Raw genomic sequence first — 25,437 nt, 5'->3', positions numbered from 1 at the left:
AAAGGAGAGATTGGCATTCTGCGTTAGTGTAAAAATACTTTAACCTGTAGTGTGAAGGAAGCTTTAAACAACAAATAATTTGGTCTTTTCTCTATGTAATTTATATAGGTCATTAGACTGCATTCACCTGGTTTCTAGACATCTTTTTCAATTATCTTTTTAAGCAGATGTGGTAGTGTGGCAGGAAAGAGCACCTGCCCAGGAGACGTGGGTTCAACCTAAGTCTGGAAACTTCTGCTGCTAAGGCAACTTGAGAACTGGAGAACGCAAACTGTATGGCTACGTCTAGACTGGCATGATTTTCCACAAATGCTTTTAACGGAAAAGTTTTTCCATTAAAAGCATTTGTGGAAAAGAGCGTCTAGATTGGCACGGACACTTTTGCACAAAAGCACTTTTTGCGGAAAAGCGTCCATGCCAATCTAGACGCGGTTTTGCGCAAGAAAGCCCTGATTGCCATTTTTGCCATCGGGACTTTTTTGCGCAAAACAGTTTTTAGCTGTCTACACAGGCCCTCTTGTGCAAGAGGGCTGTTTCCCGAACGGGAGCAGCATAGTGTTTGTGGAAGAACACTGACAATATTACATGAGATCATCAGTGTTCTTGCGCAAATTCAAGCGGCCAGTGTAGACAGCTGGCAAGTTTTTCTGCAAAAGCAGTTGCTTTTGAGGAAAAACTTGCCAGTCTAGATGCAGCCATATATATGTTTCGAAGGAGAAAAGGAAGCAGTAGAATTCAATCATTCTTTGCATGCCTCTGGCACCAGACAGAGAGAGCAAGAGAGCACAGCAATTTCTTTGGGTATTTCACTGCTGGAGAACTCAGACCGTTCTCCAAAGAAGGAGACTGAGACATTTTAGATGACATTTTAGAGACAGTTAAAGATATTTAACAAAGAGGGTTATGGTATCTGGATTTTGGACATGCTCTAAGGCACATAAACTTGCATCAGCAATAAAGTACATAAACTGGGTTATGATGCTGTTTGGGATAGGGAGAGATACCTTGTAAAGGTCACTAAAATATATTAGGAACTTAAGTTAGTGTGTGTACAATGCTTTGAAGATTTAAAAACTAAGATGAGAGAGAGAGAGATGAAAGCTTTGTGGCCAGTGGTGTGAGCATAGGAAGATCAGTTAGGAATTTCTAATCTCTAATCCACAGATCTGACACTGATTCCATCTGTGGCCATGAGCACATTGCTTAATCTTATTTGTATAATGGAGATCATACTTACTTCACGGGGACACTGGAAGATTTAATAAGGTGGCATTTGTTGAGTAAGTAGACACCCTCTGAAATAATATTTAAGTGCTAAAAATTATTAACAGCTTCTGCAATTTTAATGTTTATAATGGTGCGACAACACACAGTGTTACATAAAAGGAGCTCAGTATTGTACAAACTTTTAACAAATGTTTATTTCTGCAACACGTTTAAAAATATCAAAACCAACAACAATTTTTTTCAAATTCAGCAACTAGAAATGAAACTATGTTGAGTAGACTTCTTGGCTCACTAGACTTTGAGCTTTTCACTCCTACTCAAACTTTACATTTCACATTCGTCAATAGGAAACATTGTGTCCTCTTCAACCAAACAGCTTTGTGAGTTGCAAGTTCCAGATCTCTTTGTGAGACTTGTGTTGTGTTGTACGTTAGCACTGCGTTCTCCTGAGGGAAAGCTCACAAGTGGTACTGATTCATTAACAGTGGAGGTGTTCGTCTGCATGGCTGAATTCTTCATAGCACCCAGCCCCTCTGTAGCCAATGTTGAACCTGGCAAACAATCTGCATTTGCTGTTTTTGAGATTTTCTCTCTGCTCTTCCAAGGCAGAGACAGATGGCCTTTGCAAAAGTTCCAAACCAGCAAAGAAGAAAAAAGGAGTGCAAATCCAGCTCCCAAGAGTTTTAAAATAAGCTTCTCTTTTTGGTCTTCCAGGGATTTTTTTTTTGCTGGGTCATTCAGCAAGGAAGATGATACCAAAGATTTAACCTTGAGAGCTGCGTCTGCATTTGGTTGATTTGTTGTGTAATTAGGAATAATGAAAACACTATTTCGTTGTATATAAAGAACATAGCTAGCCATAGATACAGGGAATTCTTTCCCATTAGCTCTCTCTACAGAATGACAGTCATAAAATCCAGCATCAGCTACCGTCACATTAAATATGACTATTCCTCCATCATAAAGCAGGTATTTAGAATCTTCTGCCTGGAGACTACTTCCATTAAACTTCCACACCATCCTAGCCAGGTTGGACATGGGCACACATTTAAGATGAACACTGTTGCCAATGCTAACAGGACAGTCTCTGACATTATTTCCTGAAATTGTGAAGGTTGGTTTAATTAAAAACAACAATGTTTAACTTGCATCGCCACATAACATCAAGATTAATTAAGTAACATGACACAAAGGACAGTGAGTGTTTTAAGGTGTGTGCATAAACTACAGAAATTGACAGATTTAACTGTCTCCCCCCATCTGCTAAAAGGGCATGACAGCACAGATTGGTTCTTGCTGGCCTTATTCCCAGTGATATCTAACAGCCTGAATATGGGCTGGAATTCAGGAACTTGAGTTTAAATTCTCATTTTGCCACAGACTAACATAAGTATATGTCTTCATCTTTCTTTGACTCAATTTCTACACCCAATTTGCACGCTTCCAATTTTATCCTTACAAAGCAGTTGTGAGGATTAGATACTAGCTGGACAGGGCTTCTGAGCTTACAAATGCTTTCCTCTTCACCACATTACACTGATGTCCTAAAATCTCCAATAGCTGCCTTTTAATTTTAATTGCCATTTAAGATAAAGTCCCTAATCCTGCAAACATTTAAAATTTAAAACATTTACAAACTTAATCACAAATTAATCATAGAATCCATCAAGTCCAGCCCCCTGCCCAAGGCAGGACCAATCCCAATTATATCAACCCAGCCAGGGGGTTTAAAATTCATATTTTAAAATGTCTCTCTCTGAACCAGCAAGCTTTTTTTTTTCAAAACAGCTGAGTATTTGAGTTATATTTCTGCAGAGCAATACCAAGTAGCAGGCATAGTGACAAAGCTAACAGGACTTCTTACATCCCACTTAACTTCTGCAGTATGGGAGGAAACATACCAACAGCCTTAAAAGTCTTGGCTCACATTTTCTACTTCCCATGAGATTAGTGGTTTCAGACTGAACTAAAATATCCTGACCCGAAGTTCAAAATCATTAAGGACAAACAAACCAAAGTACCTAAGCATTTTCTTGTAAAAAATCGTATCTTTTACTCCTAGGTTGTATTTTAATTTAGCTAAACTATCAGGCATTTCAATGACCACAGATATATGACCCAGATGATAGAATTATTTTCATTTTGTACTATATTTAAACAATCTTTTCTTAAAGATAAATGTTCACATACCTACTTTAGGACATTTGGAAGGATCACCATTTTTAACATTCTGAATTAAATCGCTAGAAGAACGGAGAGATGGATAAAAGAAATACATCATCAAGGCACGTAAAAATGTTCAAATTTTTAACACATTAGCTGTAGAATGCATCCTGGTTTTGTTACATTTTATGGACTGGTAGAACTGAATTTAAAAAGCAAGATAAATATCATCTCAGATTGGTGTGGACCTCAATGAGATCTCTTTACTTACTGCAAGTCTCCTGTTTGATTAGCCACTGGAATGCACTTTTCAAAAGACTTAGACCATGCACAGTAAGGATCCCTTGCCAAAACACAATCCAAGCAGTATTTATATCGGCTGCATACTGAAACTGGGAGTTGTACCACTTGAGATGGAGATCCTACATACAGCAGACCCTAGAAAATCAGTATGGAGCGGTTATTCTATAGCACTGTGAGAGTTTTAAACTTTATGGCATTTGGACAGTAATTTCTGTGATTTGACAATAAATCAATCTAATACTTTGAAATAATAGATGACCAATGAAAGACCATGTGAATATATATAGTGCTTTGCGGAACATATGAAAAGACAAGATTGCTGGCTGGAAGAGAATGCAGTCTTTATGAAAACTTTTCCTTTTAAATTAAAGTGATGTAAATTTCCAAATGTGTGTCTGAAAGTTTAAGTTATATTAAAATACAAAATAAATCCCAGACAAAATCTCATGTATGCTTTTATTATTAATCAGCGTGATGCTAGAGAACAGTACGTTGTATATACACATCACATTGAAAAGCTAAGTGTACAATGTAAAAGAGGAAGGCCTGAAACATAGCATTATACCAAATCCTTTGCATGTGGCACAGACAGAGGATCTACCTTTTTCGAAGACAGTTTGAGAGACTGCACAGGGGCTGGGGACTGAAACAGCTGTATCTCTTCCACAATGAACATCTCCCCCTCACAGTTGAGAGCTTTATGCAAATATCCATTATCTGCATAAAATGAAATGTATTTTTAAAGAGAACTATGTTCAAACATAGTGTAACAGTTTAAAAAGTAATCAGCCTCATTTAGAGATTTAGAAAACAAATCTTGAGGACAGGATATTTCCTAAATGTTCCATAGCAATATTTTCTCCATTCACCTTACAATAGATAAGAAGTAATGATTTTTCTAAGCAAAGGAGAGACTCTGATTTTGGAAGATTTGCGCAGATTCAAGCTCTTCTGACTTGGAAGATTTCCAAACAGATTCTCAGTGTCCAACAAAACAAACATACAGTTTACTTAGAAGCTGGCTGGAAATTCCAAAATGGAAAGTCAGTTTCTGTACCCCAACGGTTTATGCAAAAATCTTAACCTTTCCTTCAAGGAATTCATGGCTCTTGGTAATAGCCTTAATTAGAAGTTCCTTAATCCGGTGGGAGATTCACCCATGTGCAGAAAACCAGCAACATAAGCTCATTTTGCAAGGGTAATCCAGCTGGGGATTTTTCTACAATGAATGTTTGTAAAACCCTGGCATATTTTTAATTCCTACTTTATTCTTCTTTACAAATAAAGAGTGCTTAAGTAGAAAATAGCAATCAATGTAGACTTCCTGGTAAAAACAAAATAAACTGGGAGGCTACAAAGAAAATTATTATTCTGAATAAAATTAATGATAACACAGGTTATGAACTATTATCTACAAAAGTTTTAAAAAGGAAAAAAACAGACAATAAAACACCATTCATCAAACATTACACTAAGGCCTGGTCTGGGCTCTGAACTGACATCTACCTAACAACAGACACAATGGCTTCAGTTCAGCAAAGCACCCAAGTCTCACTGATTCAAGAATTAAGGCTATGTCTATACTGCCCCCATTTTGCGCAAAAAATATGCAAATGAAGCAAAGCATGGAATATTGCCATGCCTCATTTGCATAATTAATGAGGCTCTGTTTTGGCGCTAGAGGCTTTTGTGCAAGAGCAGTTCTTCCACATTTTTTTCATGAAGAATGGCTCTTGCGCAAGAGGGGGTTTTTGCGCAAAAGCCTCTTGCACAAAAACGGAGCCTCCATAATTATGCAAATGAGGCACAGTGATAGTCCATGCTTTGCCTCATTTGCATATTTTCTGCACAAGAGGCTATAGTGTAGACATAGCCTAAGAGTTTTGCTGAAGAAGGGCCCATTGGATGAAATTTGTCCTCACACAGTATCTTACTATGGGAAGTAAAGCAGTTCAGCTAGAAACATCACTTGAAGGAAAAAGGAAAGTGCAAGCCCAACATATAAACCCACTGGCTACTGTCTGATACATTACAAAGTCATAAATTAAGACAAAGGATTTTTGGTGGAGTATTAGATGTCAGTAGATTCTTTTCCTTTTTCCAGGCTCAGAAAAATGTTCTAAAACGAATGCCTCCATAATAAATCTCCTCCCCTCCCCTGTAAAATAAAACCACTTACCTGTTCCTATAAACAGAACATCATATGTTTTGCTATCTAGGCCAGTGATTCTATCTACTACAATCCTGGTATAATTCGAACCTCTTTTCAGTAGCACTGGCCTATCCCCAATTGGATTTACAGCATTATCCATTAAAGGGTGGTCTCGAACAAACTGCAGAATTTTATCAGGCAAATCAAGTGAAGTGTTGTATCCAATATTCCGGGCAAAATTATCAATGCACTAGAAACAATGACCAAGAAACATGATTAAAACCATTTGCATATTCTACCAATTAAAACAACTATTACTATGTTCTAAATTGTTAACTATTTCTCCCTACTTCCACAAAAGAAATCCATCATTCACTATGAATGAAATTCACCCGAGTGCTATGTAAAGATGGTTTCCACCACTTAATCTCTGTGATGGATTGAGTAGGGGGTTTGTCTACATGAGGGACCTCCACACACACCCAGACCTGGCGTGGAGGAATGATGTCTCTGTGCTGGACACTGAACTGCATCTACATTGGCAACATTTGGACTAGTAATTCTCAAGCAGAAAAGAAAATTAAAATAATATTTCATTTAGAAGAGAATAAATGAATATTTACAGCACCAGGACGTGGGAGTGGCACTTCTCCTCTGAACACCACCCATTTAACATGTGAATGTTCCACAGTTACTGGCCCTTTATAGTTTCCTGTGGTGAAGACTTCTTGGACAGTTTTCATACTGAATGCACAAACTGCAGAAATGTCCAACCTTCCCCTTGGAGGTGAAAAAAAAGACAGAGAAAATATGAATTATTTTGAGCTTTATACAGAAGGGAAGGTTTACAAACAACTTGCTTTTCACCGTGCATGTTGCTATTTGCTTTTTAGGGTTAGTGAATGTATGCCCATAAATACACAACTAAGACGCGTCAGTCATCATTCTTGTGATTTACCGAGAAAGGCTTCGGAAAAAGAGACACTGTGTAAAAGGCATATCTTGTTAAAATCCAGTAATATCCTCCAAATAAAAACAGCTGAAGAGATGTACCCCTTGACACTAGTTTTTTACACTTCATTGATAAATTAGGTGATTGCAAGCAGACAAGACTAAGCATCATGGTTAGGCAGCTTCTTACTTTCTACTCTTCACTTTTTATATATAATTCTCTCCTCTCCAAAGAAGATGCTCACAGCTGTTCTGGCCCTTGTGAAAACATATTAGGTAAATAGGGGGTTTGAATTCCATGATGCTAAAGCCCGTTTCTATAGAGAATATACAGTTTAAGATGAGTCCTTACAGAATCCCATTTATGCATACTGTGATATAAGTTATACATTGGGCATAAACTGATACAGCTGCAAAGTAATGCAAAATCCATTGATCTGGGTCTCAATCTAAGGGTTTTGGTGTCTTTACAAACCACCAAAGCTATCTTTTCATGATTATTTTGCCACTGCATAGTTCTGCTGCTGGTATATTTTGTCCGTATCTCTTTATATTACTAACACATACACACACACTTTCACTCTGAGATCAAATTCTTCAGCTCTAAAAACATATCTTGGAGTCCTGTTTTTATTTTCAGAAAGTACTAGATTAGACAAGTAGGCCTTGACAGAGGTTGCATTCGGAAGAAAGGTACTTCAGCTCCCAGTGGTTTCCTTTCATGAGGTTAGCACTTATCCTGTATCTTGAAAGGCCAGTGGTTTCAATTGGCAGTGGAAACAACCCAGGAAGAAGACATGGTTTTGGTCTACCTAAGTGATAAACAATGTCAAGTTAAGTTTAGCTAGTTTTAATTTTTCCTTCAGTCTGATGGAAAGGGCATAACTGAATTGTGTGGACTGGAAACCTCTTGGCTAGTTTTTAACTAAAAGCTTTAGCCCAGAGATTGAGAACACCTAACTTCAAAATATGGCATATCAAACTAAACAAGTCTGGTCCATTCAAATATGTGGAATAACTGATCAATTCTTATTCTGAGTCACTGACAAATGCCTGCAATCAGTCTATTAACACAAAAGTGAGAGCTCACTACTCAATTCTACATACATTAGAGACAAGTTACCATTGGAGGAAAGGGAAGGCAGTGAACAGATAGACCCTGGATTGGCTACTTCACCAGCTGGAAGTGATAGACCTCTAACAGGCTAAATAGGCACATGTATTAGTTCTATTATTAAAAGATTACTTTATTTGCAGTTATTTCCTTTATTAGTGTTACAATATTGTCTACCCTAGAAGGGTCAATCAAGATCAGGGCCGCACTGTGCTATGCAATGTACATATACACAGTGAAAGACAACCCCAACAAAGAGTGTGAAGGGTTCACTGTGATCCAAATAAGCTCGATTGTAATAAGAGACAAAAAGTTCAGAAGCTCTATTCAAATAGAGGATGGATTTGAATTCATTGTTGATTCTGGTGATAATAGCAACTTTGAGGTACTTTCATAATAACTGGTTTATTATAATTATTATTATATAATTTCCTCATATAATAAAAACCAAAAGAGAAAATACAGAGAGGAGATTATATCTTCAGTGAAATCAATTTCTAAATGTAGTTTGATGTGATAGGAGATGGAGGAGAAAAACAAAACCAAATAGTTTTAGCTTTTACAATGCAAATAACTAAACAATGCACATCAAAGTTACAGGAAAATAGTTACAGGCAGTCCCCGAGTTACGCGGATCCGACTTACGTCGGATCTGCACTTACGAACGGGGCTTTCTCACCCTGGAGCTCGCAGGCAGCGGGACCGCCCAGAGCGCAGCGGTCCCGCCACCTCGACCTCCGGGGCAAGAAAAGCTGCTCCGGGTGCCCCATGTCTGCTGGGGACCGTCTCCAGCAGACCAGGGACACCTGGAGCAAAGCCTCAGAGGCGCGGCACCCCGCCGCTGCTGCGGCTTTGCTCCCCGTGTCCCTGGTCTGCTGGGGGGGAGGGAGGGACGCAGCTAGTGCCCCCCCCCCCAGCAGACCAGGGAGACGTGGAGCAAAGCCCCAGGCCTGTGGTAGAGCAGGTGGGGCGCTGCCGGTTGGTCCCGCAGCACCGCTCCTCGGCACTACTGGACCAACCCGGCAGCACCCCAGCTGCTCTGCCCCAGGAGTCCTGATTCAGCCGCTGCTGATCAGTTTCAGCAGCGGTTGAATCAGGACACCTGGGGCAGAGCAGCTGGGGTGCTGCTGGGTTGGTCCAGTAGCGCCGAGGAGCGGCGGCGCTACTGGACCAACCCGGCAGCACCCCAGCTGCTCTGCCCCAGGCGTCCCCAAGTCAGCCGCTGCTGAAACTGACCAGTGGCTGACTACAGGAAGCCTCTGCCCCGGGCTTCCTGGAATCAGCCACTGATCAGTTTCAGCAGCAGCTGACTTGGGGATGCCTGGGGTTCTTAAGTTGAATCTGTGTGTAAGTCAGAACTGGCGTCCAGATTCAGCCGCTGTTGAAACTAATCAGTTTCAGCAGCGGCTGAATCTGGACACCAGTTCCGACTTACATACAGATTCAACTTAAGAACAAACCTACAGTCCCTATCTTGTACGTAACCCGGGGACTGCCTGTACTTACTTTTATGGTAGCTGGAGTTCTTTGAGATTTGTTGTCCATGTATACTCCACACTTGGCATGCACATGATGCACATGCTCAAATTGGAGACTTCTGGCTACAAGTATCTGCTGGAGCCACACACGGGGAAGGGTCCAATTGCTATTCATTTGGAAGGAGGGCAGGTTGTGGAATATATATGGACACCACATCTTTAAAAACTCCAGTCACTGTAAAGATAAGTAACTTCTCTATCTTCTCTGAGTGCTTATCCATATACATTTCACTCTTGGTTACTTCCAACAGTGAGCAGATAAAAGGAGGAACGTGCTTGAAGTCTACTTGGACAAAGACTGCAGTACATCTCTACCAAAAGACGCATCAGACCTTAATGATTCCCCTGTGTTGGGACTGCTGTGTTGGATGAGAGGCAATACTTAAAATTGGATATGCAACTCAGAATGCAACCTCTCCAAGCCATAGCGCCAAGAAGGTGATTGTGGTGAGGAAATGAAACAACAGATAAAAACTTCCTAAACAATCCAAAGTTTTCCAACAGGCAACTATACAGATAATTAAGTAAAGATTAAGCAAAAGTGATGGATCAAGAAAAGGATGCTGGGAAGCTCTCCCTCCCCGCCATGGGCAATGAGAAGGAATGGAACGGTGGCTAGGCCTGCTCTGACCTATACGCTCACTGTGTGGCCATGAAGACACTCATAGCACATGCACAGCTCCCACAGACACTGCTGGCCAACACACACAGACCTCGAGTGCATGCGGTCCCTGAGCACTAAGAGAAGAATACATATAGACAAGCACTCGACAAAGAGCTTTCCCATAGAATGAACTACAATAGTAAAGCTTTGCTCAGGGGCTGAATCTAATGCAGAAGCAAAGCAATTCATGTGCCAGAAAGCTTTTACATTTAGCTTTACAAAATATCTGAAAGCAATTTAGATACCTAAACCCAACCTCGGGTTTGAAAAATTACTTCAAAATGTTAGTAATAGATGAATTTCTTGTATCTTACCACTGTTGAGTAAAAATCCCATAAAACACACTTTCGCGCCAGTCTGCTCTCTTCAATAAAAAGACATCCTGAACAATATTAAACTGGAAATTCGACTCTGGAATGGAACAGGTAAGTCTGGATTTTAAAAATGACGTCCATCTTTTTTGCAATATGCGTTTTCCACCGAGATCACCCTGTATGAAGGGAAAGCATTATCACTGCAGAATTTTCAAGTTGATTTCACTACATAAACAGACTGCATAGCATTGTCATACAAGGGATTGGTTCAATCTTCCTATAGGACTCTGAATTTTCAAAGCCAAAAGATTTGAATGTTAGAGGGAGGTTTGACAGGGGGCTCTGAAGAGTCTGGAAGAAGGAAAAAGTGAGTTCAATTATAGAAGGCTAGAGACAGAATTTTAATTGGTAAAAACTAGGCTCATTCTTCCATAAAGCTTTATCTAAATTATGTACATACTTTAAACAGCTATAATACAAATACTAACTTTGCAGACACGAGCAATTCTTGATACCAGGAGTTTGTCATAGAATTCAAATTCAACAGCTGTTTCAGTGAAGAACACATAAATTTTATCATCATCTCCATCTGGATTAGATTCACTTTCTTGCACAATATCCATATAGACAAAGCTTGGGTCTGGAATATATAAACAGACATAATACAACAGAGTTTTTTCTAAAGTAGAGAACAAAAAGCAATGAAATACAATTCATATCACAAGTTATTTTTTTAAAAAGTGGTAAAATAATGATTACAGTGGGCAAGGAAAGGCCTGGAACGAGCTTATTAGTTAGTACCTAATGTTTTCAAAAGAATTCAAAAGGGTTAAAAAATATATTTGCATAAGTGGAAATGGACTACAGGTTGAACCTCTGTAGTCAGGGATTCCATTGTCTAGCAACATCTGTGGTCCGGCACTGGCGGTGACTCTGTGGGTGCTCTAGGACTGGAGCACTCATGGGGAAAAACAGCACCATGCTCCCTTCTCTGCCCCTTCCCCTGCGTGCAGGCAGCTCAACGCTTAGCAATTCCTTCCTCACTCTTCCAAAGCTTCGGAAGTGCCAAGATCAGGGAGGGAGGAGGAAGAGCAGGGACATGACACACTCAGGAAAGTAAGCAGGGACGGTGGCTGGGCTGGTCTGAGCATGGAGCTGTGCTGGTGCAAAGCCTAGGTGTGTGGAGATTTGTTGGCACTCTGCATTGACCTGCTCTGATTCGGTAACTTCTCTATTTCGGCATGGGTTCTGACGGTGCTGGACTAGAGAGGTTCTACCTATACTAACTGTCTCTTCACCTTAGTCCTTAATTATAAGCTTATTTTATATTTAGTCCTCAATTTTGGAGCTTGCTTTTTCTGGACACTGCAAATCAATTCACATTAATTTTAGACAGAAGTACACAGATACCTAGGTTAATATTTTGCGGGAGATTAAATTTATTACTACTAATGCTAAATCGGAACCTTTTATATTTCCTAAACAAAAGGTTTACAGATGAGTTTAATGTTCTTCTATCTCCTTTCCATTTTTATGCAGAATAAGGTTTGTATAGAAAGAGGAAACATTTTATGGACAATAAAGTGGGCCTAAAGAAGTTAAAAAAAACAAAAAAACACTGCACATAAGTGAGTATGCCTAGAAGAGGTTTTATGTTTACAGATTGTGCAATACAGATACACAAGATGATGTGAATGCAATATGGGATTGACACACAATTCTAAAGAAACTAGGAAAGTCAATGTCAACATCTGATTTTTTAGCAGTTTATTATTTTTTTTTTTAAGTTTAGGAACCGTATAAAAGCTGTTTAGGAACTCTAACAAATTATTTGTAGCAGGTTCCTACAAAAATGCCTTCAGATCCATGCTGTTTACTAATAGCAGGACTAGAGAAGCACTGAAATTCATGGCTGATGCTTGTCTATTTGCATTTTGTTTGCCTATGCTAAATTAATAAGTGAAGTCTAGCATGCCATGGAAGGTGGTTAGAAAAAAATTCACCTGCTCTTGCTTAGCACACTATTCACAATATGAAGCACTCGTTAATGTATATGAGATATTAATTGTATTTAAAATACACACACAAAATCTGTTTTCTAAACAGGAATGCTGGAACAATTTGCATGAGGAAGTGCCAAAAGCCACTGAACCAAACTGTAAAACCTGTATGTAAAGTACACTACTTCAACTCAGGGATGCTACAGCCCTTTTCTTCAGTAACCGTCAAATGTTACAGGTGTTATTGTATTATAACATTTCATAATCAACTAAAACACAACTGAATTTTAAACCAGTAATGAGAAAGACAGAAAATAATTATGATCTAACATTTGGCTTCCATGCATGCAAGGGTCATAAACTATGTCATATTTCAGCTGGCATCTTTAAAATGACAGCTGAATTTAAAAACCAAGATTTAAATTACATGTCACGGTTTATATATTGCAAGGGGGAATGCCCCACATTAGACTTTCAGAACTCTACACTAGGAAGAAAAATGGTTACAGTTCTTATTTTTTTATTAAAAAAGTCACACAAGATGGAATATTTGCACTGCAGGTATAAAAACATCTTACCATTTAGCCAAGATGGTTTAAACTCTGTCCTTACATGGTTTCTCAAACTGCGAAGTATAATAGGCTCAGTGCCCAAGAAGTTGTTTGAAGTGGCTGAATAAAAAGCACTATCTGCAAAGAGTTTAAAGAAATAAAAGTGTATAATATACTTTTTTTTCAAATGTAAAGGAATGGTCATCTGTTATATGTATTAATCACATGCAAATATTTATAGCAATGGGATCAGGTATAGCTAGAATTTTACCTGCTGAAAAGTCTAGGTTGCTAGTCTTGCAAGGTGCTCAGCAGCCTCAGTTGCTACAAAATTGATTAGGAGTTGAGTTCACGCAGCACCATGCATAATTAGGTCCTTAAGATAGTAAGATGTTGGGACAGGAATGTATTTTTGTTTTTTTGGCTTGGTAGACAGCTGTCTAAAGTGAATTACGGTACAACTAGCTGGAAGCTACAAGTTGCAGTAGGCCCCTAGGGCAGATCTTAAAAGTGTTAACAGGAAAATGTAAAGAAAATTGCTGTGAGTATGTCTAGACGACAGGGTAGCCTTTTTCAAAAAAACTTCCCCTGCGTCTAGACTGCTGCACATTCTTTCGAAAGTAAATTGAAGGAACGCAGCAATTTTTTCGACAGCAGAAAACCTTGTTTTACGAGGAAGAATGCCTTTTTTCAAAAGTGTTCTTTCGAAATAAAAGGCGCTTTGTAATGCAAACTGTGCTTTTTCGAAAGAGAGCATCCAGACTGCCTGGGTGCTCTCTTTCGAAAAAGCAGCTTGCTTTTTCAAAAGTACTGGTTGCAGTCTAGATGCTCTTTTTCAAAAGAGCCTCTTTCGAAAGAGGCTTGCAGTCTAGACGTAGCCTGTGTGAGTTCTGTATTTATACTCATCATAATTTTTAATGCCCAACATCAATCCTGTTAGACAGCTTGTTTTCTTAAAAACAGACAAGTATCCCCCAAACCTACTGAATATAATTGTGTTTTCTCATTATCAAGGCTATCTCTTTTAAGCAACTGCTTATGCTATTCCCTTGAGCAGTCTTTTAAAAACAGATTTCACTCTGTATTTGTGCATAGGTCCAAAATAGGATGCAACATGAATTTAAAATTCCAGTAAGATCCAAGGATAAATAGAAGAATACTTTAGGAACATGATTTAATAGGCAAAGGATAAAACATACAACGAATGTTTGAAAGCCAACAATTGCTAGGTAGACTCTCAGAGAAGTGACCCGGATGATGACTCTGGTAATCTCAAAAGTTGCTAAGGGACACTGAACAAGGTTTCAAGGGTAGTTTTTGCACATGAAGAAAATCTGCTCCATGTGTTTTTTTAGTAATTACATCTGAAAGATTTCACGGTGCCCGTGTGACCTTCAAACACATCAGAAACCTAAGAAATTCAAGAGTAAGTAGTTAGATTCAAGGATATCAGTTACGGTTGCAAGAGTTGTACTAAGAAAATCATTAGCAATCAATCTTTCTAAAAAGTTCCTATCTATGAGCCAGCAGAAGCCAAAAAGTAGATGTGTCAATGCACAGAAATCCGCTCCATTTAGTTTTTCATAGGTTTCATCTGTGTTTCATCTTCCAATTTTTAAACTGCAAATCAATGTTAACACTTCATGAACCTTCACAGACATCAAATTAGGATTGTAGTAGTTGACCGTTGTAATTAGCTGTGAAATATTATTTCAGTTTACATGGAATTCCCAAAACATACCAACTAACAAGGAAGCATACTTCAGAGTAGGTTCAAAAGGACACCTCCCTCTGCTTTCTTCAGCTTTCCCTTGCAGATGAATATCTGTACTGTTGATGACCTGTTGTAAACAATCATTCTATTCAGCTAAAATCAAAACTCATATCTGATTAAAAATAATGTTAATAGTATTATTTTAAGAGAATTATCATGGAGTGATTATGGAAGTATGAGTATTTATACAAATAGAAATGTATTCAGTTTATTTTTTTCCGGTCTTTTTTGTTTTTAATCAAATACTATGAAAACACCTCTTTAAATCCATTGGCCAGGGTCAAAACACCCTGCCCAACGTGAATACATTTTGGTTTGAAAAAATGTATTTCTTTTTAGAATTTGTACTCTTCTATGCAAATTCCCTAAATGCTGATGAGAAAAATTAAAATCTTGTACAAGTGCCACTACGGCAAAGCCCTCAGTATTCACAAGTTGCCTGGTATGTGAGAAAGTAAGTTCCTATCAAATATAGACTATTATGGGTGCATTTGGTGAAAATATATCATTCATCCAATTTGCAGCCCACTGTCAAGTGTTAATTATTATTTACATATCATGGCACTCAACTGAAATTTAATCCTGTTTTAATGTTTAAACAAAATTTGTTTTTAGCAGAACTAGATAAACAAAGGGAAAGAACTAAGAATAGTGAAATATATATTCAGTAAGTAAACATGAAAAGCATTCATAAATATATGCAGAGATAATGCAACAACATAATAAATGAAAATGACTGTTTCCAGATATAAAACACAAAAATGAAACACAATAATGAAAACACTTAATCCTGGTACTAAATTTGTTCCATACATTTAAAATAATTGATTTTTTAATTAAAAACAATCACAATAAAATAATGATTACTAATTTTCAATAGGAACTTTACTTGGAAAGGTACTTAAAGATCCACCATACAATTCAAACAATTTTATGCACACATAGTAAAGGATGTGTTTAAGTATATAAAATACTCACCATGTAATCACAAGCTGGATAAAATGCATTGGTTCCACAAACATATAAGTTAGTGTCATTTATCTTATGAAGGAGGAGGATGTAGTTTCGGCAATCCGCCTGAAACCAAAATAACAGTAAATTTTCATACATTAGGGGTGAGTGAATGAAGGTTTCCAGGTGCCATCACAAAAAGACCTCAGAACACAGAGAATGTGTCCAAATACACTGGACTCAAGCTCAACAGATAAATTTAAGAGTAACACAAATTTTAATGCTCAACAATTTACAGTATCAGATCTTAAAAATATGTTTACAGAAATTACTGATCATGTATATAGCTGTACAAAGCATAGACCCAGAAAAGCACTTTAAGAACATGCTTACCTTTAAAGCATGTGAGTAGTCCCAGTTGATTTTAGTGTTACTACCCACATGCTAAAGTACTTCGTGTGATCATGGCTTAAATATATACAGGCAGTCCCCGGGTTACATGGATCCGACTTACATCAGATCCCTACTTACAAACGGGATAAGGCAACCCCGCACTAGCTGCTTCCCCCCAGCAGACCAGGGAGACGCGAAGCTAGCGCTCCCCCCCCCCCCAGCAGACCAGGGAGACACGGAGCGGCTTTTCTCAGCAGACACCTCAACTTGAGAATAAAGGACTGAGGGAAGTGAGGTGTGGGAGAATAAAACTGAGCTCTGGAGAAATGTTTGGCTAGAGTTTCCCCTACAATATGTACCAGTTCCGACTTACATACAAATTCAACTTAAGAACAAACCTACAGTCCCTATCTTGTACGTAACCCGGGGACTGCCTGTATAGCACTATTGAAGATTGGCTAGGGCCAAACAGACTATAGTCTGAAAATAAAAGCAAGACATAATGCATTCAGAGTAGGGTGTGTCAGAAGTGTAGTTACTGTAAAGGAATAGAAGTTTCAGAACCAGATTCTTCTATATTTGCTTATTGTTTTAAAAAGTTATTCAATATGGTCACTTATTTAATAACTAGGCAGTGAAAACAAACACTTTACCTACTTTGTCCTTTCCTCTGCGAATGCATTCCAATTGTCTATCCCTTGTTGTGTACCAGTCTTCCTAGAACCCAAAAAATATCCCATATTTAGCATACTGTGATTTTTGGTATAAAATTCGAAATGTAAAATCAAAATCAACCTACATTTTGGTTTTGCTTTAAGGAGCAAAGCCAGCTGTCACCTCCATGGAGATCCTCCTAGCAGTGCTGATTTGGTGCCACTGCTTCAGAAGAAGGGACTAGATTGAGGGGCTATCCCTTGGGGTAAGTGCCCCCCGAAGAACACAGTCTCCCCCCAGAACAGGGCTTTCTGACTGAGCTGGGCAATAAGTTCCTGGACTGGGCCTTTACTGAAGGCCTGTGAGTTGCCACATGAGACACAAGATGCTAAAAGCACATTTTATAAATTAATTACATGCAGTGACATTGCTAGACTATTGTAATGATTGTCACAAAGCACAGGCAGTCTTGTAGAATGGATCATGCTCGGCCATACCCAAATCCTGTAAATTGCTCTGTGTGAAGTGAACTCCTCACTTTCATTGGGGTTTGTACAGGCAAGTAAGGCTCATCCATGTGGAACAGCTTACAAGACAAGGGCTCCAGTGTATACAGAAACCCCACAGAACACAGAACTTCCTCATCAGAAGGCATGTCTTTCACATCTGAGCTAAATTTATGAGCTTCATAATATCTTGGCGTTCTTTCACTTCTATTCTTGTAAATTATTTACATAAAAATGCCATATCACAAAACAGGTTTCATGAGAGAGGAACTTAAAAGAAACATTAAAACCACTTCATTCGAAGTCAATGGGAGTTGTGGGTATGCAGCACCTTAAAAATTAAACCACAGGTTGAATCTCTCTAATCCAGCACCCTCAGGACCTGACTGATGCCTAATCAGAGAATTTGCTGGACCAGGGGAGGTCAATATTGTTTAACACCATTACCAACACTTCCACTGCTTACATTTAGGGCCAAATTAGAGCTAAATAATTAGAGCTCACAGAATACTGAGAACCAGGACTGGCGGCTTTATGGGACTGCCGGAAACGTAGCCATACCCACGATAAGTGGACAATCATGTTGGATGACAGAGAGTGTCAGACTAGAGAGGTTCAACCTGCATTATAGTCTAAAGGCACAAATCAGTATGATACAAAGCTGCACAACAAAAAAACATTACAATACTATCTGACGGAGCTAACTCTGGTGGCTGCAGCTTTGAATGCTTCCTGGCACAGCCATGTCTTCAGTTTTAAAAAACAGGAATTACAAATACATAGGCAGGCACTGACTGATGGCTATTACCACCTTGAATAGAGGTATCTATTTACCTTGGATTTATGAAAATATTTCAACAAAAATAATAATCAGATTGTGTCATTTAGGTTGTTCCACACGAGGGCATTGGTGGGTTGAGATGCAGCCTGTAGTTAAAGAGCTAAGAGGCTTTAAATGGTATTTATTGTGCTGCTAACCCATTTATAACCCATTTATTTATCACTAACTAAAAATGACTTGTGCTGATCCTGCAAGGATGAGAATAAATAAACTGTGGTTCGGAGCAATCACATTTTTGACTGAGCTCACCACTTTGCAGCACCAAAAAGCTAAACATGCAAAAAGGGCCTTATTTTTATGGTCATTACCACACACATTCGGTACATTGATCCCAATCTGGCAAACTCTTATTCATGTGAATAATCATAAGTAGTCCTTTTCAATGGTTCTACTCACATAAGGGCCACTCACAGTAGCAACAATCTGGCTTTTGGTCTACATTTTCCCAGATCTGAAAGGTTCGCTATCATCACTGAACACTATCCTGAATTTGTGAACTCGTCCACTGAGCAATATTTCTACTGGAAAAACTTCACAGGCAGTTGTAATTCCCCAGATTATATGACTGAACATCTATCTCATACTGACAGTTGCAAGACATTGCTTTGTTGTCTTTAGAAATCTGAAATTAAGTGATTTCAGTAAAAAAAATCTTAAGCAAGACAGGTTTTTTTTTTAAAAAAGGGATAAATAGTTGTTCAGCTTACACTGGCTATTTCTCTTGAGATGTCATTCAAGTCAAGAGCAAATATAGCATCTCTGGCTCCAACAAATAAGGTGTCAGTTTCTTCACTCACCAAGAGTGTGGAAAAATTGGATAATCCTGGTTTCATAAACGTTTTAATATTTCCATCTAAAAATATACAAGTTATAAAGTTATTTTAAAAATTATTTGCTGCTAAAATACCATTGCCATGAAACAAAAATACCAGATTGAAAAAAGGGATAGCAGTGGAACAAAGGTTTATATTTTATACACATTTTCCAGGACTGCAAGTTAAATAATTTTCAGTTATAAAGGGATATTTTATTCCCACTTTTATTAATTATATACCAAAGTCTCCAGCCACTAGATTTAATGTTATGGTAAATCACAGCAGAACATGCATATAAGAATCTGGGGCAGAAAGAGTGACCAATGATGTTGAAAACTCTGTTGTCTTCAAGATTACCGCAAAGGGTTCTTTGCATGAAAAGGGAAATTCTTCGACATTGTTAGATCTCAAAATCAAGCAGATTTGGGATGCGTCAGTACTTGGATAAGGAAATGCTACGGGATGACAAAAGAAGTGCTGGTGATGAAGTTGGTGGCATTTTTTTTCCTAAGCCTGCCCTGAAAATCAGTGCTGGCAATTCTTATATACCTAACACACAGGGAACCTTACTGTTCTTCAGCATGTATCTTTTACACAAGAGATTTATCACACTTACTGTGGTATGTTACTGTTTTTCTGGGAATGCAGTTCAGGATAGATGCTTCCAGCAGTTGCATTAATCCATAAACAAGACAGAGACAAAGAACAGGAGTGGTACCACTCATTTTCAGAAATCCAGTTAGAATATGATCTATCCAGTGTAAATTCCTTTAAATTTGAATATTTACAGTCGGCATTTTCTGCATGGTTCTTGAAAAGATCTTATTAGGAGGTCTCTGGTGTAGCTATCTGTAGCTTTCAACATTTTATGAAGCTTCTGCAAATCAAAGTTGTGCCCTTTAAATTTTTATTTTTTAATAAACTTTTCCACTAACATCTAAGACATACCCTTAAATTAAAAGCAGTTTAAGATCAATTCAACTGATTACCTTGATCAATTATCTTCAAATGATAAAGCGAAGGTCAGTTGATTACCTTACTTTTTCTAACAAAAACATCATCTTCAGTTGTAAAGTCTTTTTTCATTTGTATTTTACAGCTACCTTGTGCATTGGTAGCTATTCCCACCTGACACTAGTCAAACCTTGTTTGAACGTATGAATGTTTTGATCAGATCTACTGTCTTCTGCAATAAGTAGACACCACAGAGTGATGGTAACAATGACAGGCACAACTTTCGCTTGGATTATTTTTTGCTTTCATGCGTTTTCTGCCTTAGCCGTCTTTCACATCTTTCTTCCACACAGGTAGCCTTTATTTGTATGAACCCATGGTCTCCTTTGGAGAGAGAAAAGACCTGCAGTATGTTCTTTTGTGCAGTTGTACCAATGTGGAGGAAAAGGTATATGGATAGGTGGGAGGCACGGCTGGCATGACATTGCGGGCATCCAAGCCAGCAACTAAGGAGCACAAACCACAGCTGACGCCCAAGCCTGATCATCTCACTTAGCTTCACACGGTGGCATTGGTGCCTGGCAACTGCCCCGTTTTCTACCCCCAATGCCAGCCCTGGTAGGAGGGCACCACGGGACAGAGTTCAAAAGTGTGAAGCCCACCAGATCTGTTACTCAGAAGCGACAACAAAAGAGCCAGAGGCTGGGATCATGCTCCCCCGGCTCCCATTCAGTCCTTCACCAGGCACCATGCTGCACCCCAAAGGGTCTCCACAGGACAGGGGGCTCCCCAACACGGCTGTCCCCTGGCGGGGGGGGGTCCTCAGCTCTGGCCTCGCCTTCCCGCCGCCATGGCACTGCCTGGCATGCGGGTGTGGGGGGAGGGGGTCCCCCTTCTACCAGCTCCCCCAATTCAGCCCCCCCCCCGGGCTCCTAGGCTTGGGGGGATGGTAAGGGAGCCTCAGTGATCCAAGCAGGTCCAGCACCCCCCCCATAACCTCCACAGCCCCGCCCCTCCCGACAGGAAACCCCACCCCCTCAGCGAGCCCCGCCCCACCCCACCTCACCTCACCCAGCGCTGAGGCAACGCCTCGCCCCTCCCCCAACCGCCGCACCACCCGCGAGCAGGCGGTTGCCCCCCCCACCGAACAGCAGGGGCGGGGCGTCCCAGATTCCCGGGCCCCGCCCCTCCCCTCCCCTCCCCCATGCACCAGCCCCCTCGGCAACGACCCCCCCATTGCACGAGCCCCCTCGTCAACTACCCCCCAATACACCAGCCCCCTCGGCAACGACCCCCCCATTGCACGAGCCCCCTCGGCAATGACCCCCCAATGCACCAGCCCCCTCATCAACGACCCCCCAATACACCAGCCCCCTCGGCAACGACCCCCCCATTGCACGAGCCCCCTCGGCAATGACCCCCCCAATGCACCAGCCCCCTCGTCAACTACCCCCCAATGCACCAGCCCCCTCGGCAATGACCCCCCCATTGCACGAGCCCCCTCGGCAATGACCCCCCCAATGCACCAGCCCCCTCGGCAATCCCCGTCCCATTGCACGAGGCCCCTTGTCAACTACCCCCCAATGCCCCAGCCCCTCGGCACTGACCCCATTGCACCAGCCCCGCTTCACCTAGCGCCCCAGCCTCTTCCCGCTCCGCTTCCCTGCTCACCGACGTCCCAGTCTGCGCTCAAAAGCTGCCCAGGGCCGGAGCGCGCCGGCAGGGACACGCTTCCCCCCCGTCCCAGCTCCTGCGGGAGAGGGGAATGAAGTTCCCCCCGCAACTGAATCGTTAGCCTCTGCCCAAAGGCGGTGAAGGAACCCGCCGCCTGCAGGATTTTAAAACAATCGTTGAGGTGGGCGGGAGGGAAGACTGAAGGTTTGTCCGTCTTGCTTCCCAGTCTGAGCCTAGCCAGTGTCCAAACTCCTACTATTGTACAGTAGTTACAGCCTAAAACAAGCCACCCCACTGCTTCAGGGGGCGCTGGTGATAGAATAAGCTAAGCATTTCTATCCCTTAATGAGTTACAGCAAGGGGGGGTCTCAAACTTGTGCTACCATGACCCTCCCCCCATTGCTGCAACCAGCCTCTCAACTGCTCACGACTCCCCTCTAATTTGTTTGCAATCCCCCTCGAAGTTGCTCACGACCCCCCAGGGGCTCAGGACCCACAGTTAGAGAAAGCTTGAGTTCCAGCATCACACAACCCAACTGCTACAATAGCAAGGAGCTGCTTTCAAATATTATTTTGCAAAAGTAACATTCAAGTGCAGCTCTCATAAATGGTTAACATTTCAGCTATAATTTTACTTTTGGCTTGAATTTTTAAATCGGTGACAACTACCGAACTAATCAGTGCTGCATGTGAGGCAATGTATCATACTACTAGTAGTAGGTAACATGCTCCTACATTTAATAAAGGGTATGTCTACACTACAAAGCGCAGCTTTGCTTGAGCCACTGTGAATTTCTACTTTCACAATTCCTTAAATATTCTTTCCCCTCCCTCTTGCCTGGTTGCTGCACCCCTATTACAGGAAAGAAAACCAGAAAAGCATAGGGCAAGTATACCAAGAAACAAACACAAAATGGGACAACAAATTAGACCACAAATTGTTCTGCATAATCTTTTTATTTAGTACCCATGGAAAGCAACCAACAAGTGTAATGAAAAACTTTTATCCACTCAAACTTCATCTCAAAAGAGCCACTGGATAGAAAACCTATTTAATAGCTCTTCAGTGTTGTACCAATGCTGGACCAACTTACTACTGCTGAGACACAAGCTTTTGAGCAGCACAGAACTCCTCTTCAAGTGATAACATCCAAATACCTTCAAAGAGTTTGTCAACTAAAAAAAGTACATTTTCTCCCACTTGAAACAGAATTACTGAGGAATCCCTCAGAAGAAACTGACACCATTGCATTTATATTTACCAAAGTTCCCAAAAAATTGCTGTATTAGAACCCAAGGAAAATAAATTAGAGACATATTAGTCATCAACTCCACTGACTTAATAAGGTAGGGTTTTTTTTTCCCTCTCTTGCCATGTATTTTCTAGTATTTCAGCTCTTCCAGTTAAGTGCTTTAGGAGATTGTATTTTCCCCACTCATTTCTTGCAAGATATTATTCAAAGTAGACAGACTTGTCTCCACTACAGCGGAGAAAGTGCAAGCATGCACACAGTTAACTGATGAGCCTGGGCCCATTGGTTAACATGCATGGTTACATGCAGCCCCTCCTGCCACCTCTGTATCAGAGGCAGCTGTGCGGAGGGACAGGCTGGAGCTAGTACACACAAAGCCAGCTTTTAAGTTGGTTCCCGTGGAGCTATTGCACTGCTGCCTTTGATACAGCGGCATTCGGGAGCTGGTGTTTGCGGGGAGCCAACTTAAAAGCTGCTTCCCCCAGCACATAAGTGTGACTGCTGAAATTTTCAGTGGTTACACGTTTACTTGATTAAGCACATTTTAACACCCCTGGTCTCCACTATGTGGTGGAACAACCCAGCAGGGATTGATCCTCCAGCAGTCAATGTATCGCATCAGCTTAGACATGACAAATCGATCTTCAAGCGTTCCAGAACTCCATCAGAGTAGCCATAATCAACAGGAGAGGAGACCCTGCCTACCTTACCACGTGGAAGGTGCTGCAGGATATCAACTTCAGCTACACTATTTGCATAGCTGAATTTGCACAAGGTAGATCAACATGGGGGTTTAAGAGTAGACACGGCCTCATTGGAGCAAGTTTTTCATAGTACTTAGCATGACATTTCCTTTTCAGTTTATAAACCTGAAATAGTTCCTCTTCCTTGATATTTACACCATTTAACATTTTTGCAGATTACAGAAATACATTTAAATTATTTGTGCACAGGTTGTGCATTTAGATACTCCTGGTCAGCCAGACCTAATGTGTTGCAAAATAGGACAGACTATGTCTGCAACCTGTATTTAATACCTAGGGGTAGGGGTGCAAGTTAGAGTTGACCACCTGAGACTAACAAAAAGGGAAGATAATATAACCTAATTTTTCCACTGACTGTACTGATTTGACTGCAGCCTCAATTAAAAAAAAATCAGGAAATGCTTTAATTAGTTTATGTTACTAATGCTATATATGGAAAATAGTTGTATTTTTCTGAAATAACAGGTACTACAATTCTTTAAAATAGGGAATGTGAAATATTCCAACTGTCTATGATGTTTTACCATTAGCTTCTGCCTGAGTTGGTCTTTTAAAACTAGGACACGTAGGTAGAATGACAAATGCTTTGCACGTATCTTTTATTCTTTATTAATACTCAATGAGACTGTAGCTGGATATTGTTTCCTTTCGCTATCAGCTCTTCAAAACTAAGGCTTTTCCCGCCCATGCAACAGTTCAAGGGCAATACTGCAATCTTTTAAAGACGTACTTGTGGCACAAAACTAAACAGAATACGTCAATGCTTTCTTAAACAGCAATGACTTCACTGCCCAGAGCTAATGGAAATAGTTTCTACACCTGTTCCCCTTAGCAGTTTACCTACTAAACAAGCTTCACAAAAGCTATTTACTTCAAAAGTAATCTCTTTAGGTTGTCCTTAAATGCATTCTTGTATAAAGTGACTCTCTCAACCCTGCAATCTGGCTGTGACTCACTAGCCACAGCCACGAGATATGGTGAATAAGGATAGTACAGAATCCTCATGCATGCATTTCTAAATCATTTTTTCCATCTTAAATTCAAGAATGTGTTTTTATGCATCAAAGTTCATTATATTTAGAAGTGGTCCAGACTTAATTTGGGCAAAATAAACCACAACTAGCTTTAACCACAGAAGAATGGGACATCAATACAAATAAAAAGTGTGCTGTATTTTAAAAGCTTAATATCTCTGCATTGTTTTAAATGTTTATATATTTGAAGATGCTATAGATTGTTGTACATTTTGTAATAAACAGGAGGAAAATATATTATTGGTATTGCATACCATTTAAAATTTGCAAGCAACAAAATAAGCACAGTTGTATTAGTACAACACATGTGTTTCAAATAACTGCATTACTTGCAGAGGATTCTTCTGCTCCATTAGAGCATCCTTTAAACAAACAAGTACTCTCCCTCCCCTGATGTGACAATTAGTACTCCCCATCTCCACACAACTACCAGGAACTGTCACTGTCAGTACAGGAGCAATCGACAGCTCTTATGCTGGGTTTGTGTGTCTCAAATTAACACTAAATAGACGTTACTTCTCACTTGACAGAAACCACTCATAGAATGTTTCACTTTGTTATGGCTCCACCTTGTCCCTCAAATGGTCAGATTTTATTTATTTATATGTAAAGCTATTTTAGCTTTTCTGAAACAGCTCATACAATTAGGTCTGGCTCCTAGGATGTGGGGGTCCTGAATGCAACTCTCAAATTCTTCTTGGTACAAACTAATATTGGCATTCAAGTCTGAGGTAACACCATGGTGCCCCTTTTTAATGCACTGGAATCCTAGGAAAATCAAATAGCTCTGAAATAATCAAAAAAGCAACCCTATAAACAAATGATATCATACTGGTAGACTACTACA

At 40.1% G+C, this 25,437-nt stretch overlaps 1 protein-coding gene across 5 annotated transcripts; it reads right to left on the bottom strand.

Annotated features, from left to right (window-relative positions):
- Positions 1–1,403: 1,403 nt before the first annotated feature.
- LOC102462376 (semaphorin-4E-like) lies at positions 1,404–25,362 on the bottom strand. 5 transcript variants are annotated; one of them, XM_075902857.1, is made up of 15 exons: positions 21,537–25,362; positions 19,528–19,788; positions 18,804–18,949; positions 16,753–16,812; positions 15,730–15,828; positions 14,719–14,818; positions 13,005–13,115; positions 10,915–11,066; positions 10,427–10,602; positions 6,469–6,625; positions 5,873–6,095; positions 4,295–4,410; positions 3,662–3,828; positions 3,418–3,470; positions 1,404–2,327 (listed from the first exon to the last, which is right to left on the bottom strand). In XM_075902857.1, exons 2-15 carry the CDS (start codon positions 19,634–19,636, stop codon positions 1,552–1,554), a joined length of 2,445 nt encoding a protein of 814 aa, XP_075758972.1. In that variant the 5' UTR covers positions 19,637–19,788; positions 21,537–25,362; the 3' UTR covers positions 1,404–1,551. The 5 variants fall into 5 exon arrangements, with proteins under 5 accessions (XP_075758972.1, XP_075758974.1, XP_075758973.1 ...); XM_075902859.1 differs by lacking the exon at positions 21,537–25,362 and adding an exon at positions 21,473–21,508; XM_075902858.1 differs by lacking the exon at positions 21,537–25,362 and adding an exon at positions 20,932–21,002.
- Between the last annotated feature and the right edge of the window lie 75 nt (positions 25,363–25,437).

Source organism: Pelodiscus sinensis, chromosome 19, assembly GCF_049634645.1.
Source record: "Pelodiscus sinensis isolate JC-2024 chromosome 19, ASM4963464v1, whole genome shotgun sequence".
Taxonomy (NCBI): domain Eukaryota; kingdom Metazoa; phylum Chordata; order Testudines; family Trionychidae; genus Pelodiscus; species Pelodiscus sinensis.
This window is presented reverse-complemented; position numbering and strand designations above follow the sequence as displayed.

Excerpts from the sequence above, each read along its gene's own strand:
- LOC102462376 (XM_075902857.1), bottom strand. The coding sequence starts at position 19,636 with ATGAGTGGTACCACTCCTGTTCTTTGTCTCTGTCTTGTTTATGGATTA. Across the intron at positions 14,819-15,729 it reads ATCCAGCTTGTGATTACATG|GTCATCAACAGTACAGATAT; the intron begins GTGAGTATTTTA and ends TGTTTACAACAG. Across the intron at positions 3,471-3,661 it reads AATCAAACAGGAGACTTGCA|CGATTTAATTCAGAATGTTA; the intron begins GTAAGTAAAGAG and ends CCGTTCTTCTAG.